At 32.9% G+C, this 13,952-nt stretch overlaps 1 protein-coding gene and 1 long non-coding RNA gene across 2 annotated transcripts; both read left to right on the top strand.

The window, feature by feature from the left end:
• The first annotated feature begins 351 nt into the window (after positions 1–351).
• Positions 352–2,603, top strand: LOC130464415 (uncharacterized). The gene is made up of 3 exons (XR_008924817.1): positions 352–1,056; positions 1,818–1,880; positions 2,480–2,603. It is a non-coding gene; the product is annotated as an uncharacterized lncRNA (long non-coding RNA).
• A 9,940-nt stretch (positions 2,604–12,543) lies between these two features.
• On the top strand, positions 12,544–13,470 carry LOC110790347 (uncharacterized). The gene has a single exon (XM_021995130.1). It carries the CDS (start codon positions 12,544–12,546, stop codon positions 13,468–13,470), a length of 927 nt encoding a protein of 308 aa, XP_021850822.1.
• The last annotated feature ends 482 nt before the right edge of the window (positions 13,471–13,952 follow it).

The following is a 13,952-nucleotide window of genomic DNA, read 5'->3' as shown; positions in this document are numbered from 1 at the left end:
TCATTGCTATTCACTTGAAACCGAAAAGAAAAGAAAAAAAAAAACTACGTACTCCTGTTTCCCCTTCCTTTCACGTGGACCCTTTTACACACAAATCTGCACTCCTCTGTAATACCCCATATTTTTAAACTTGATTAATTCTACTAATTATTTTAATTAGCCTTTCTAATTAAGCTTTAATCGGATTAATGAATATTTTTTTCGAAAATTTTAAATGTTTTAATGATGAATATTATTTTCAAATTTTGTGATTAATTAAGGAATTATTTTAATTTTATTTAGATATTTGATTTTTCAGCAAAAAGGAGAATATAAAATCTGAAAATTTCCTAATTACCAAAATGCCCCTATTTGAGTCATAAGACCAATAAACACTCTCTGCTATTCTTCTTCACAGTGTCATCTCCTCCATGAGAGTCAACCATGAGCTTTTGATGTGTCTTCACCATTTTTCATTCAACTTCTTGATTCATCAACCTACCTATAGAGTTAAAGACCAAAGCTAGAGTAGCCTCTCTTAATCAGCAATTCTTATTCTCCAAATCTTCCATTTGTCAACACAATTAAGCTGAGTTGTTGAATTCATAGAGCACCAAGGCCTCTATAAATAGTTGTCAATTCATCCCCAAATGCAATACAATTCAGATTAACCTTCAATTTCTAAACCACCATTAAAACCCTCTTAAACAAAATAAATTTCTGAAAAATTACCAAAACCACCACATTAACCACCATTGCCGCCCCTTTCTACCGAAAAATCACCACTGTTGTCAAATATTGTGCAATCTCGTATATTCTCATTAATAACACACGTATATATAGTACAACTCAGTTACCTAAACCCTAGGTACACATTAGGTAACTCACCATAGTTAGGACTCTACAGAATATTCACAGAATAATATCTAATATCTTAACATATCTTAACAACTGTCAACCACCCAGCTCTGCTCACTCTTCGACTCCGGTCACAGTCGAACCGCCCAGCAGACTCACCTCCGCTTTTTTCCTTTCGAGCTCCACGGCGCTGCTTCTGTTGTTTGTGCCTTTGCTTTGGTAAGTAACAACGACCAATTATTGTGAAGCTTTGGTTATATAAGCTCTTCTAGGCCCACTTGCCTTTAGCCCATTAAAGAGTACCCAAGTATTACTACTCTCGTTTTAGGCAAATTTGCCAAATACAACCTAATAAAGTTCTCTATTTGCCAATTACAACCTCAAATTTCTAATTTTGCCAATTACAACCTTAAACTTGTACATCTATTTTAAATTACAACCCGAAACCATTTTCCGGCAAAAATCACCGGTAAATGATGTCATAACGTTATTAAAAAAAATTATGAAGTACAAAAATAATATAATTTTTCGATTTTTTTTTTGTTTTAATTCTTATTTATCGGTTTAATTTTTTTTATAGAAAATATGTAACTATTTCATCTTTCGGTGATTTTTGCCGGAAAATATTTTCGAGTTGTAATTTAAAATGGATGTATAAGTTTAAGGTTGTAATTGACAAAAATAGAAATTTAAGGTTGTAATTGGCAAATAGAAAACTTTACTAGGTTGTATTGACAAATCTTCCCTCGTTTTAATACTTTGTGAAAACAAACTTTAACTATTCTAATACTTTGTTATAATTTTTGTTCTTTCACCAACTGTCTACATATTTTCGTTGACTTAATGTCATTTTTTTTTTGATTAATAATGTTTTATAGGTAATTGATTTATGAAGTTAATAACTATATTTCTAGCAGAAATTAGTAATTTTTAAAGCATTCTTGTTTTAATGCTAAATCCGGTAATTCAATATTTTAAAGAAATCGGACTTGGAGCTCAGAAGGAACGAGTTGAGGAAACGGAGTAACGAACTACAAATTAAGGTAACGGCTATTGCTAGTACCCGCAAATCCCTTCTAAATGAGATTATAAAATTACGACGTTACATTTTATCATTTTTATCGTGTTTTATGATTTGCGGGAAAGAGCATGCTTTGATTAAACTATTTCATATTTATATGATATTTATGAGAATCATGAAACAGTTATGTTTTATTGATCACCTGATCTCAAGAGTTATTTTACTTCAACTGAAGTATAGAGATTGAGAATTATAAAACTCATTAAAACATGATAAATAAAAGTGAAAGACCTAGTTTTGTTGGCAGTATCAGTTCACAGGTTACAGTTCACAGTTTACAGTTTCGGTCATGCATGTACCCAGGGGCACAGGCCCACAGTTGAGCACAGGCTCTTATGGACACCGGTCCATCGTGGAAGACGTTCCACCAGTTTATACTTGCCAACAACTAGTATGTTAATAAAGAAAAGGTTACAAATAAACTAATACGATGTTTTATTAAATGTTTTTATGATATTCTATTCTCCCTGTTTTAGTAACTAAAATGAGTTGAAATGATTTTACGTTACTAGAATAGTACGTTACTGAGTCTTCGGCTCACCGTTTTGTTTTATGTTTTAGGTGCCGACCGGGACGGCGGATGCGATTAGTGGCAAGGATTTCGTCGTATTAGGGCTCACTTAGTTTAAGCTTAATTTGTACTAAGTTCAAGTAAGAATTTTCTACTAAGTTGTGTAAGTTACTTTTGAATATTAATATAGAACATAGTTATATTAGTTTCATAAAAGTATTATGAGGATAATAGCCTTGTAATTCCCAAGAGGGAGTTACGGCGGTAATGTCCCGACCGAATTAGGGTAATTCCGCTGCTTAATTACTTGAGTTAGAGGTCGGGGCGTTACATCCTCCCTTTGTTTCAGCCACCAGCCACCACCCTTGATGCGCCGCCGCCGTTAACCAGCCGGCGCCCTCCCTTCCTCTCTTCCTCTTTCACGTAGATTCCTTCCTCCTCTTTTTCGCGCTTCTCTCATCGCAGCAACCACTTCGACCACCTTTTCCACCAGTGCACGCCAACCACATTCACCGTCTCCACCGCATTGCGCCGCCCCACCTGCACCGTCGCCGCTGCTCCAGCCGACGCCCTTTTCCTCTCCTCTTTGTTTTCTCCTTTTGCACGCAACCAGCGAAATCACCACCCACTCGCACCACCAGTTGCGGTGTCCAGCCTCCGAGACCGCGCTGACCCGCTGCCGCGAGCGACCCTGCCGCCGACGTGCCTCTGTCCACCGACCAGCACACTCTCCCCTCCTTTATTTGGTTATTTCTTTAAACCCTAAACTAATTAATGAATTTAATTAAGTTTTAATAATTTAAATTATGTTCTTGAATTTAAATTATACGTTTTTGTGATTTAGTTAGATTTCAGATTATATATTATGTTTAAATAATATATTTAATTTTCAGATTATTTAATTGCATTGAAATAATGATTTTTAATTATTAAAGCATGAATTTTTAAGGTTTTAATGATATGGTTTAAGATGATTATGAATTATTAAAGTTATGATTTTTATGATTTTGGGCATGTTAATTTGGTTTTGATGAATTTTTAAACGATTTTATATTGCTGGAAATTTTAAAAAGAATGTTTTATTGGAGTTTAGAACGATTGGGGATCATTGATTCAATAATTATTATGCCAGGAGATTAAACATTCAAGTTTTGATATTGGGGAATGTTCTAAATATGTTTAGGATGTATTTAGAGTGCTTTATTATGGTTGCGAACGATTAGAAATTGATTGGGAATAATTGTTTGTTGTTTTAGGCGGAGAATTTTCTTTAGGCGACTTTTGAATTGTTAAAGTGGTCTCGCGGTTTGTTTACACAAGGTACATACATACCTGTGTGCTTGGAATGTGTGTTATTTGTTGAAACCATGTTGAAATCGTTGATGAACTTGGTTATGTTGAGATTGTTGTTGAACTTATGTTGATATTATTGATGAACTTGGTCATGTTGAATTTGCATGTTTAATATTCTTGGATGGACTTATTGGGCATACATTTCGTTGTGAAAATTATAACATGTTAGTGGATGGTTGATTCAAACATGTTGGGTTTGGAACACTAGATTATTTTATATTATATATTGATTCAGATCGATTGATCGTTGTTCCAATTTAGTTTTTTCACTACTTTATGAGGGCTGTGGACCTTGTTTAGTAAGTTGAAACCTTATACCCATATAGAGGGGTTGATCAGTATTAAAGGAAAGGTTGGATTAATTGGAATAAGTCTTGATTGACATCTCTGTGATCACGTACTTAATTCCAAGATAAAAACAGTGGAGAATAATTGTTGATTGTATGACTTATGTGATTGTTGAGTCATAACAGAGTTTAATTTGTAAATCATGTAAAGTGAAACTGAGTAGCAATAGCTTTAGACTGTGCACGTCTAAAGTGACGGACAATCAGGAGTTGGGGTCATGGGTAGCCTATGGCTTTTTCTGGGGCCGGATTGATCACCGGTTCTATTTTATTCAAAAGTCCCTCGATATCGCAGGTCATTGGGGTTTACGGAGTCGCGCCCGTACCTCGTCTTCCTTAGTGAAGAAGAAGAAGTTTATAGTAGCAACTCGGTCCATTGACTATTTCAATTAAAATAATGTTAAGGATACAAAAGTCTAGTCCAGTCAAGTATAGCTTTCAAGTCAATATGTTTTGGTTTTCCTTGCTTATGTTTCATTAGAATCATGTTAGGGTTGTTCGTTTATTAGTATCATGTTAGGATTGTTTTTGTTTTAGTATGTAGTACTCAGCTTTGCTGATTACGTGCTTTTGCTTGTGCATGTTGATCATGGCTATGCCTTATTGATCCTGTGATGACCCAATCTTTGGTGAGCAGTCTCTAAGGATCAATAAGCATTGTCCATTTGCAGGTTTGAAGATGTTGCATCATTGGGATCGGGATTAGAGAGCTTGTATTTAGTTTTGTTTTGCTAAGTGACTTGGTTTGTTAATTTGGACTTTAAACTTGTCGTCCTATTTATATTTCCTTATTTTCGTTGGTTGGTTTTTGGGATTAAACCTGTAATCGATTATTTATAAACCTAAAGTTAGTTTTATGTTTTCCGCTGCAAAATTCTGAATAAGCCGTTACGTTTTCACACGGGCGATAATGCCTTGATAATTCTCTACGTTTTATATAAAAAGGTTATTTTAGAAAAGAGAGAATTGTCGGGGTGTTACAATTAGTTGTTAGTTTTTTAATATGTTAAATGACAATTAAGAATGTCATGTTTTATTGTTGGATATTTTATTTTTGATAATGAAAGAAAATCATGCACATAGATTATTGTGCTTTTAGTGATTAGTGTCATACTAGTTTAGGGCCCGTGTAACGCACGACTATTACTAAAAATATTTATTATTTTAATAGTAACTAAAAGATTTGTGATATTAGAAAAACATGAAAGTAAAAATGATATATGAAAAAGTATAAATTCAAAGTTGTGTAAAAAAAATATTTAAATGAACTAAATTTGCATATTACTTTACAAAGTTAAAAATTATCGTCGTTTACTTGTATGTATAACGATCTAACAACGTTAACCAAAGCCGAATGACTCAAGACTAATTTTCGAAAAGACCCGAGCATAACCGAGTTAGTCAAATACAACATATTATGAATTAAGTAAAATCTTGATAAATAAACTTACATGTTAGTCTACTTACCACGTATTATTATTTTAATTAACATTCTTACTTACCAGTTACCATGTATTATATTATTAATAGTAGACTAACATTAGAAGTTTATTTATCAATATTTTTTATATTTCTTATCAGATTAAAAAGTTATAATAATACATAAATAAAATTATATCATAAAGGAAAAAATAATATTGATTTAGCTTTCCTCCAATAATATATTATGCAGTACACATCTATGGTAATTAAAATATATTTTTATCTTAGTTTCCTAAAAAGACGTAATGTAATTTATTTATTTTAAAGTAAAAAAATAAAAAAGCATTTTGGCGGGAAAAAATCGCACCAGGAAATGACACGTGTCATTCCTGGTGTCTCTTTTAGTATATAGTAATTAGGGGTGTGCAAAATCGGGTTCGGTTACCCGTTATGAATTTATTTCGGGTAACCGTTAGTTTCGGGTTACAAGAATGTCGACCCTAAACCGTATCCATAACTACCGGTACCCGCTTTTTCGGGTTCGGGTTTTTTTCGGTCGGTTCGGTCGGGTAATAGTTCAAATTAATATGAAATATTTTCTATAAAAATTGCAAATAAAGTAAGTACAAAAATCTAAATATCTACTAGAATAGTCTGACTAAAAAACACCACTAGCAAACAACAATAAAACATCATCCAACAGTAATAGATCGAGCAAAATCCAACATCAATCACAACATTAGCAAAACAGCAAAAACAACAGTATTACTGGAAAAATGAGGGAAGTGAAAAATTGAGAGGGAAATTTCGGAGAAAATTGAAAAATTTAATATTGTTAAAAAGTATTACTGGGAAAATGGGTAAAAGTAAAAAAAAAATTGTAATTTCGGGCGGTTCGGTTACCCGCTTTTCGGGTCGGTTACCCGCACGTTCGGTTCGATTTTTTTTAAAATTCAAAAAGACTGACCCTAACCCTATTATTTCGGTTCGGTTACCCGCTTTATCGATTCGGTTTTTTCGGTTTTCGGATTCGGTTTCGGTTTTCCGGATTTTTTGCACAACCCTAATAGTAATAGATATTTACGGAGAATATAACTTGGAATATCATGCACTAGATTAGCACGTACATATTAAAGCATAATTGTAAATTAAAAATAAAATATAGCTTGGTTTATGTAGTAGACAAATGCTAATTATTTTGGCTAGCTTCTTGAGAGGTGATTGACGTGAATTACGAGCTAATTAATGTTATCTTAAATTTAGTTTAGCCATAAATTATGATTGCAATAACCATAAAGTTGATTGAATTTATCTAATTCGTTTTTTAATTGGAAATTATGATTGCTTTAGTTCAGGGCAAGATTAGTTTTTTTTTTTTTAATCGGATTTTTCATGAAATGACCCCGAGGTTTGCGTTAATGCACCAAATACCCCTAATGTTTCCAGAATGCACCAAATACCCCCGAGGTTTAAAACAATAACACCAAATACCCTTAATGAGCATCTTCCGTCCATTCCGTTAACTCTCCGTTAGCGTGAATTTACTTGTTCGGCCTTACTCAACCATTTTTTCTCCTAATCCTAATATTAATACTTAATTATAATAATTAAACCTCCCAAAAAATAATTAACTACTATTATTTAAAAAAAAACCAAAAGTCTTTGTTTGGGATCTTCCCTAATTAAAACCCAAATTTTACTTTTAAAAAAAAATAAAAACCAAACATTCTTCTTCTTCCTCCTACTGCGCTTCTTCTTCTTCTTCTTCTTCTTCTTCTTCTTCTTCTTCTTCTACTGCGCTTCTTCTTCTTCACCATTAAAACGCATCTCTCATATTCCTCACCATCATATTAATTTAATCCAGTGTACACTTAATTATATTAGTTATACCTCAAAAAATTAATTGCCTCAAAATTTAAAAAAAAACCCAAATTTTTTTTGGGGATTTCTTTCATAGATATGAATTTTGAGGAGATGCGAAAATCGCAGGCTAAGACAAACACATTTGGAAGGCTCGGGAGCTCGTGCGAGATGGGATTATCTGCAGAACCGGTGCAGCAGCGGAGCAAATCAGAGACAGAGAGAGATTAGGGAGGAGGTGGTGGAGGAGAGAGAGGGAGGAGCCTGCGATGTGATTGCCTCAATTGCGGTGGTGGAGCTTGCGACGGTGGTGGAGCCTGCGACGGTGGCGGAGCTTCTTCACCCTCGATCTTCGATTGAGATGATCCACCATATCTGATTTATTGGATGAATTTTTTGGGTTAAAGAAAGAAAAGAAGAAGAAGAGGGTGGTTGCAGGTTTGAGGAATATAGATTGAAATCTCCCAATAATGCTGATTTGGGGATCAATTTTTTTGTTAAGGTTTGTGAATTTTGAGGAGGTGCGAAAATCGAATGTGTTTGTCTTAATTTGAGTTGATCTGAATCTTTGAAAGGGGAGGCAATGGGGGTGGGGATTTTCAAAAAGCTCAAGGAATGTGAAGGTGAAATAATGGGTTAACAATGGAGATTGAAAAAGGAAAGAGAAAGAGACGGAAAGATAAAGGGAAAAAAAGGAAAACAAAATTAATTCACGCTAACGGAATGGACGGAAAATGCTCAATAAGGGCATTTGGTGTTATTGTTTTAAACCTCGTGGGTATTTGGTGCATTCTGAAAACATTAGGGGTATTTGGTGCATTAATGCAAACCTCGGGGTCATTTCATAAAAAATCCGTTTTCTAATTTACAATTATGCTTTAATATATGTTTGCAACAATTACCTTACGTGTAACCAAATTTGACGTAATAGTAGTTTGAGTTAGTATTAATGTTTGCTTGATTTGCATCATTTTCCAATCAAATTTATGTCAAATTATTATTTTAGTAAAATTTGAGCTAAATTATTTTTGTTGATTGTATTGTTTTTAATTGATTGTATTTTGTTTATTCAATTATTTAATTAATGATGAAAAAATGGTATTTTAGACTACGATCACTTTTGTGTAAGATCGCCTTATCGGAAAAACCACTTTGATTGCTTAATTAATTGGTTTAATTTCTTAACTAATTAGTTTGAATGCTTAACTAATTAGGTTCGTTGTTTAACTAATTGGTTTTAATGCTTAACTAATTGATTTAATTCTTTAACTTAAATGACACCAAAGTGGTCTTTTGTGTAAGACCATCTTATATAAAAGTTTGTATTTAGACTATCCTATAGAAGGACACCTAAATGTCATTTACTGCAATAACATCAGGAGTTCCCTTATAGAATATTGGGTGTTAAATGTATTGTTATTGATTGGCTATACTGATTATACAAATATAATATTCCCTCTGTTCTCGAATATTAGTCCCATTTGGAATCTTGACACTATTCACAATTGAAGAGAATCTTCTAATTTGTTTCCAATACGTATTTCAAAACATATTCATGTGAGATCTTATTTTGTTCGTTTTATTGTTTATTTTAACAATATCAAACTTTTATATTATTTTAACATGCGTATTTGGAGATATTTACTTTTAAATATTGAGTTGAAACGAGTTGAAAATTCATATCAAGACTAATATTTAAGAACGGAGGGAGTATTACTTTTTTTTACAAATATACAAATAGTACATTCCTAAATAGTACGGAGGGAGTATTACTTTTTTTTTTACTTTTATATTTTCCCCTTTGGCACACTTGTCATTGCACATTTTTCATCGTTAATATCACTAATGACGTATTATTTAAAAAAATTAATTCTTTATATTGTTAAAATACTCATTGCACAAATCAAACAAGACTCACATGACTATGTTTTTTTCTTATTATATTGAACATAATTCAAAAGATTCTTCCTCATTGTGAATAGTGTCAAGATTCCAAATGGGAAGAAGGGGGGGGGGAGTATCATACTTTTGGTGGATCTCAATCTATCGTTTCATTTTTTAAGTTTTCACCCTATCCTTTTTATTGCTTAATCTTTTCAAATATAATTTTTTACTCCATTATAACTATTCGGATTTTTTGCGTTTTACCACCTTAAAAAAACCCAACTTTATGTTTTACCACCTTAAAATCTCAAAGTTTTAAATAACCACCTGAAAATATTCCTTTTTTTTTCACCACCTGTTAACGGTTCTGTTAATAGTCCCGTTAAGTGGGCCCCCTTCCAACGGGCTTCTTCTTCAACTGCTTCTTAACCTGCTTCTTCAACTGATGTGTTCATCAAATTTTCATGTAATTTACAGCAAATGGAAACAACAACGACAACAGAATGTAGACATCCACCCACTCAAAATCTTTGCATCCCTTTTTTTTGTTGTTATTGGATCATTGAGCTTGCATATTCTTCTTCTTTCTCCCTAGTCCAACCAGTTAACATCATAACATGACAAGCTTTGAATTTACTCCACATGCACATTTTTTTCTCTTTTGAAGGTGAAAAACTCAATGTAGACATGAGCTCCTACAAAATTGACATCAAAATAAAGATTTGTATTAGTTTCTAATAACGCGAATCAACATTACATGACCTCAATTTGTAAATACATTAAGCATTCAACAATCCCCAATTTGAATTTCATATGAACCCTAACTTTTTTTTTTGGAAAAATTGGGGTAAATTTCATTGATTGAATCGATAATTCAGCAAACCAAAATACAGAATTCGCATACCCAAATCATTCACACACATATATTGGCTCAATTTCTTTCAAAATCATCATCAATTTCAACATGAAAGTAACTACAAAATTTCAACAAAGGATCTAAATTCATACCTTATTGTACCTCGATTATGCTTATTTCGCCCAAAAATTGCTCAAAATAAAAACTCAATTAAAGAAATCTATGAATCAATTTCAAGTTTTTTGATGCAAATTTGTCATTTACATAAAAATTTGATGAACACAAGTTAAGAAGCAGTTGAAGAAGCAGGTTAAGACGCAATTGAAGAAGAAGCCCCTTGGCAGTGGGCCCACTTCACGGAACTTTTAATAGAACCGTTGACAGGTGGTGAAAAAGAAAAAAAGAAATATTTTTAGGTGGTTATTTAAAACTTTGAGATTTTAAGGTGGTAAAACACAAAGTTAGCTTTTTTAAGGTGGTAAAACACAAAAAATCCTAACTATTCAATTTTTTATTTTTTAAATAAATTTTTGTAGAAGCTAAAAAGATGAATATGATGTTCATATGTCATTTGAGCCACTCGGTATAACCTCTTTCACATTATAATCCACATTTCTGCTACAACTGTTGATATTTTTTTTCCACATATTTTGTTAAATAAATGATGAAATAAAGCGTGTTGTTGAGATACAAATGTGAATGCCCACAAATGTTGAATGTATGCTATTACCCCATTAAATGCTTCCCTTAGTTTTTCCTTTAAGCTATGCATAGGGTAGATGTATAGGTGTAAGTTTTTGACTAAAATGTCTAAGTGCATAGTGAATCTTGTAGTATAAATAGAGGAGATTGCAAAGAGCAATCCGGTAGAAAAACTTCCACTAGTTATTGCTTGTAATTTACTTGCAAAACTATCTGTTTTCATCTCACTTCATAACACGTTATCAGCACCAATTTTCCTCAGGTATATTTTTTACCTGTTACTCAAATTTTTTATAAAATGTAGTATATATTCTTAACAAAATATTTTGAGGAGTATGCTCTATAGTTGCCCATATTTGGGATCCTCTATATCAGAAATTCTAAACACCCGTTTTAATCATAAAAGAGAGTTCACATTGCTACCGGTATTATGATCAACTTGGTAAAAGGAGAATATGCTTGTGTACTACATTTATGACACTTGGTTGTTTTTTTTTTCTCATTCATGAATAGTTGTATATATGCACTCTTACGTACTACATGCATGCATAGTAATATGAGCCATGCATTATCATTTATATATATATATATATATATATATATATATATATATATATATATATATATATATATATACTATTCCTTTGCATGCCTACATGCATATAGCTAGACTATACTTAAAATAAAATAATTTTTTTGGTAAAAACGATGTAGCCTTTATTTTCAGCTACATCTTTATTTTTGTTTTTCGAATCCACGATCTCTTAAACAGACTAGGGTTCTCGGACCATTACGGCTTGCATCCCGGGGGATATCTTTTTACCATTTTAATTCTATATATCCATTATTTCTTTTCAAATCCACAGTGATATTTTTTTTGTAGTAAGTAATAAAACTATTAACCTCTTTAGACTATAATATACCAGTTTACTGTAACAAATTGTATAATACAATCATGATTTATCCCCTATAAAAGGGGGATTACCCGTCCCATTTTCACCACACAACATCTTATCTCCTTCTTACTTTTTATCCAAAACCACACAAAATTTTCCTCCTCCAATTTTCCGATCAAACATGTTTCCGGCCGGCAACCCCGACCCTCCACACGTCTTCACCTTCGAGGAAGATTTAAGAAAATTAAAACAATATTTTGTTTTAATGATGGCCTTAGTAGTCCTTCTTATGGCATTAATGATTTTCATAATTTTCAACAAATGAAGATCTCCATTTTTTATGTTTATTTCCGGCAAGTAAGAACAAAATGCATAATTTTTGTAGTACTTCATTCTCCATTTTGATGTATTAATTGCATTTTGTCGCATTTTTAATTTTTTTTAACCATATGTATAATATTATTATTATTATTAATGTTATCATTATTTTTTTTTCGCCTTTAATTAACGTCATTACCATGAATTATTTGATTTATTTATGTGGGATTCATAATAATAAACTAAGGGGGAGAAGAAAATATAAAATTTTAATAGTTAATTATTATGAATATGATTAATTAATTATAATCTTGATTACTAAGTTTAATGATTATTTGATTGTAGTTAAAATGGGAGATTTGATGAAAAGACAATTCAATGTGCTAGAATTGTGTGGGCACAATTTTCTGGAATGGACTGTTGATGCACAGATGAACTAAAAGGCCCAAGGACTGGATCATACCATAAAAGATATAATGGTTCCAGGCACCACAGAAATCAAAACTGCCACCGAGCAGGAAAAGGCCAAAGCCACAGTCCTCATAAGGCATTATTTACATGATAGCCTGAAAACTGAATATCTGATGGTGGAGAATCCCAAAGAGTTGTGGGATAGTCTTAAAGAAAGATATGGACACCATAAAAGGGTGCTCCTGTCAAAGGCTCAATTTGACTGGACTAATCTGAGGTTCCAGGATTTTAAATGTGTTAGTGAATATAATTCCACGTTATTCAAAATTGTATCATTGCTAAGATACTGTGATCAAGCGGTCACAGAAGATCAAATGATAGAGAAAACTCTCTCCACCTTTCATGCGAATAATATTCTATTGCAACAGCAATACCGAGAGAGGGGCTTTAAGAGATATTCTGAGCTGATTTCTCTATTGTTGGTTGCTGAACAGAATAATGATCTTCTGTTAAAGAACCATAATCTTAGACCAACTGGGTCTATGGCATTCAATGAAGCGAATGCCGTTGAAAGCTCAAACCCACCCGAGGCAAATGTTGCCCATAGAGGTGGACGTGGAAGATTTAACCACCGCGGTAGAGGACGCGGAAACCACCGTGGCCGTGGTCGTGGTCGTGGCAGGGGTTATCTGGGCCCTAGAAATAATAATCACAAAGGGCATCAACAAGGAAATCAAAAGCACAACCCCTCAAAAGAGAAAGACACATGTTTTAGATGTGGCATGACTGGCCATTGGGGGAAAACATGCCGTACTGCAAAACATTTGGTAGATCTGTACCAAGCCTCCATAAAAGGCAAAGGAAAAGTTGCTGAGGCAAATTACGTAGATGAGGAAAATCCCTCAGGGCCAAGCTTTGATGTATCTGATTTCTTCAATGATAATCCTGACAGTGGCAATGATCTGATATTTGGGGATAATAGTAACATATAAATACCCCATCTAAACTATGTCATGTATCGTTTTTATATATATTTTCTTATGTATTTTTCGATTACCTTGTTATGAATTTCTAATTTTCATGAATAAAGTATTTTATTATAATCGTTTCTCTAAACTAATTGCATATTTATTTATGAAGATATGAATCTACCTGAAGTTGATTCCAAGTACCAATGTCTTCTGGACAGTGCAGCAACACATACTATCTTAAAAGATAGGAAGTATTTTTCAAAACTAACAATGTACCAAGCAAATGTCAATACAATTTCCGGGACAGCAAAGCTAATAGAAGGATCCGGAAAAGCTTGCATTGTGCTCACAAATTAATGGAACAAAATTGACTATTAATGACGCTTTATATTCGAGTAAATCTCGAAGAAATCTCTTAAGTTTCAAAGATGTGCGTCAAAATGGATATCATCTAGAAACAATGATAGTGGATCAAAAAGAATATTTATGCCTCACGGCAGAAA

Source organism: Spinacia oleracea, chromosome 6 (genome assembly GCF_020520425.1).
Source record: "Spinacia oleracea cultivar Varoflay chromosome 6, BTI_SOV_V1, whole genome shotgun sequence".
In the NCBI taxonomy this organism is placed as follows: Eukaryota; Viridiplantae; Streptophyta; class Magnoliopsida; order Caryophyllales; family Amaranthaceae; genus Spinacia; species Spinacia oleracea.
This window is presented reverse-complemented; position numbering and strand designations above follow the sequence as displayed.

What these genes read in the sequence shown, in the direction of transcription:
- LOC110790347 (XM_021995130.1), top strand. Translation starts at nt 12,544, where the DNA reads ATGGTTCCAGGCACCACAGAAATCAAAACTGCCACCGAGCAGGAAAAG.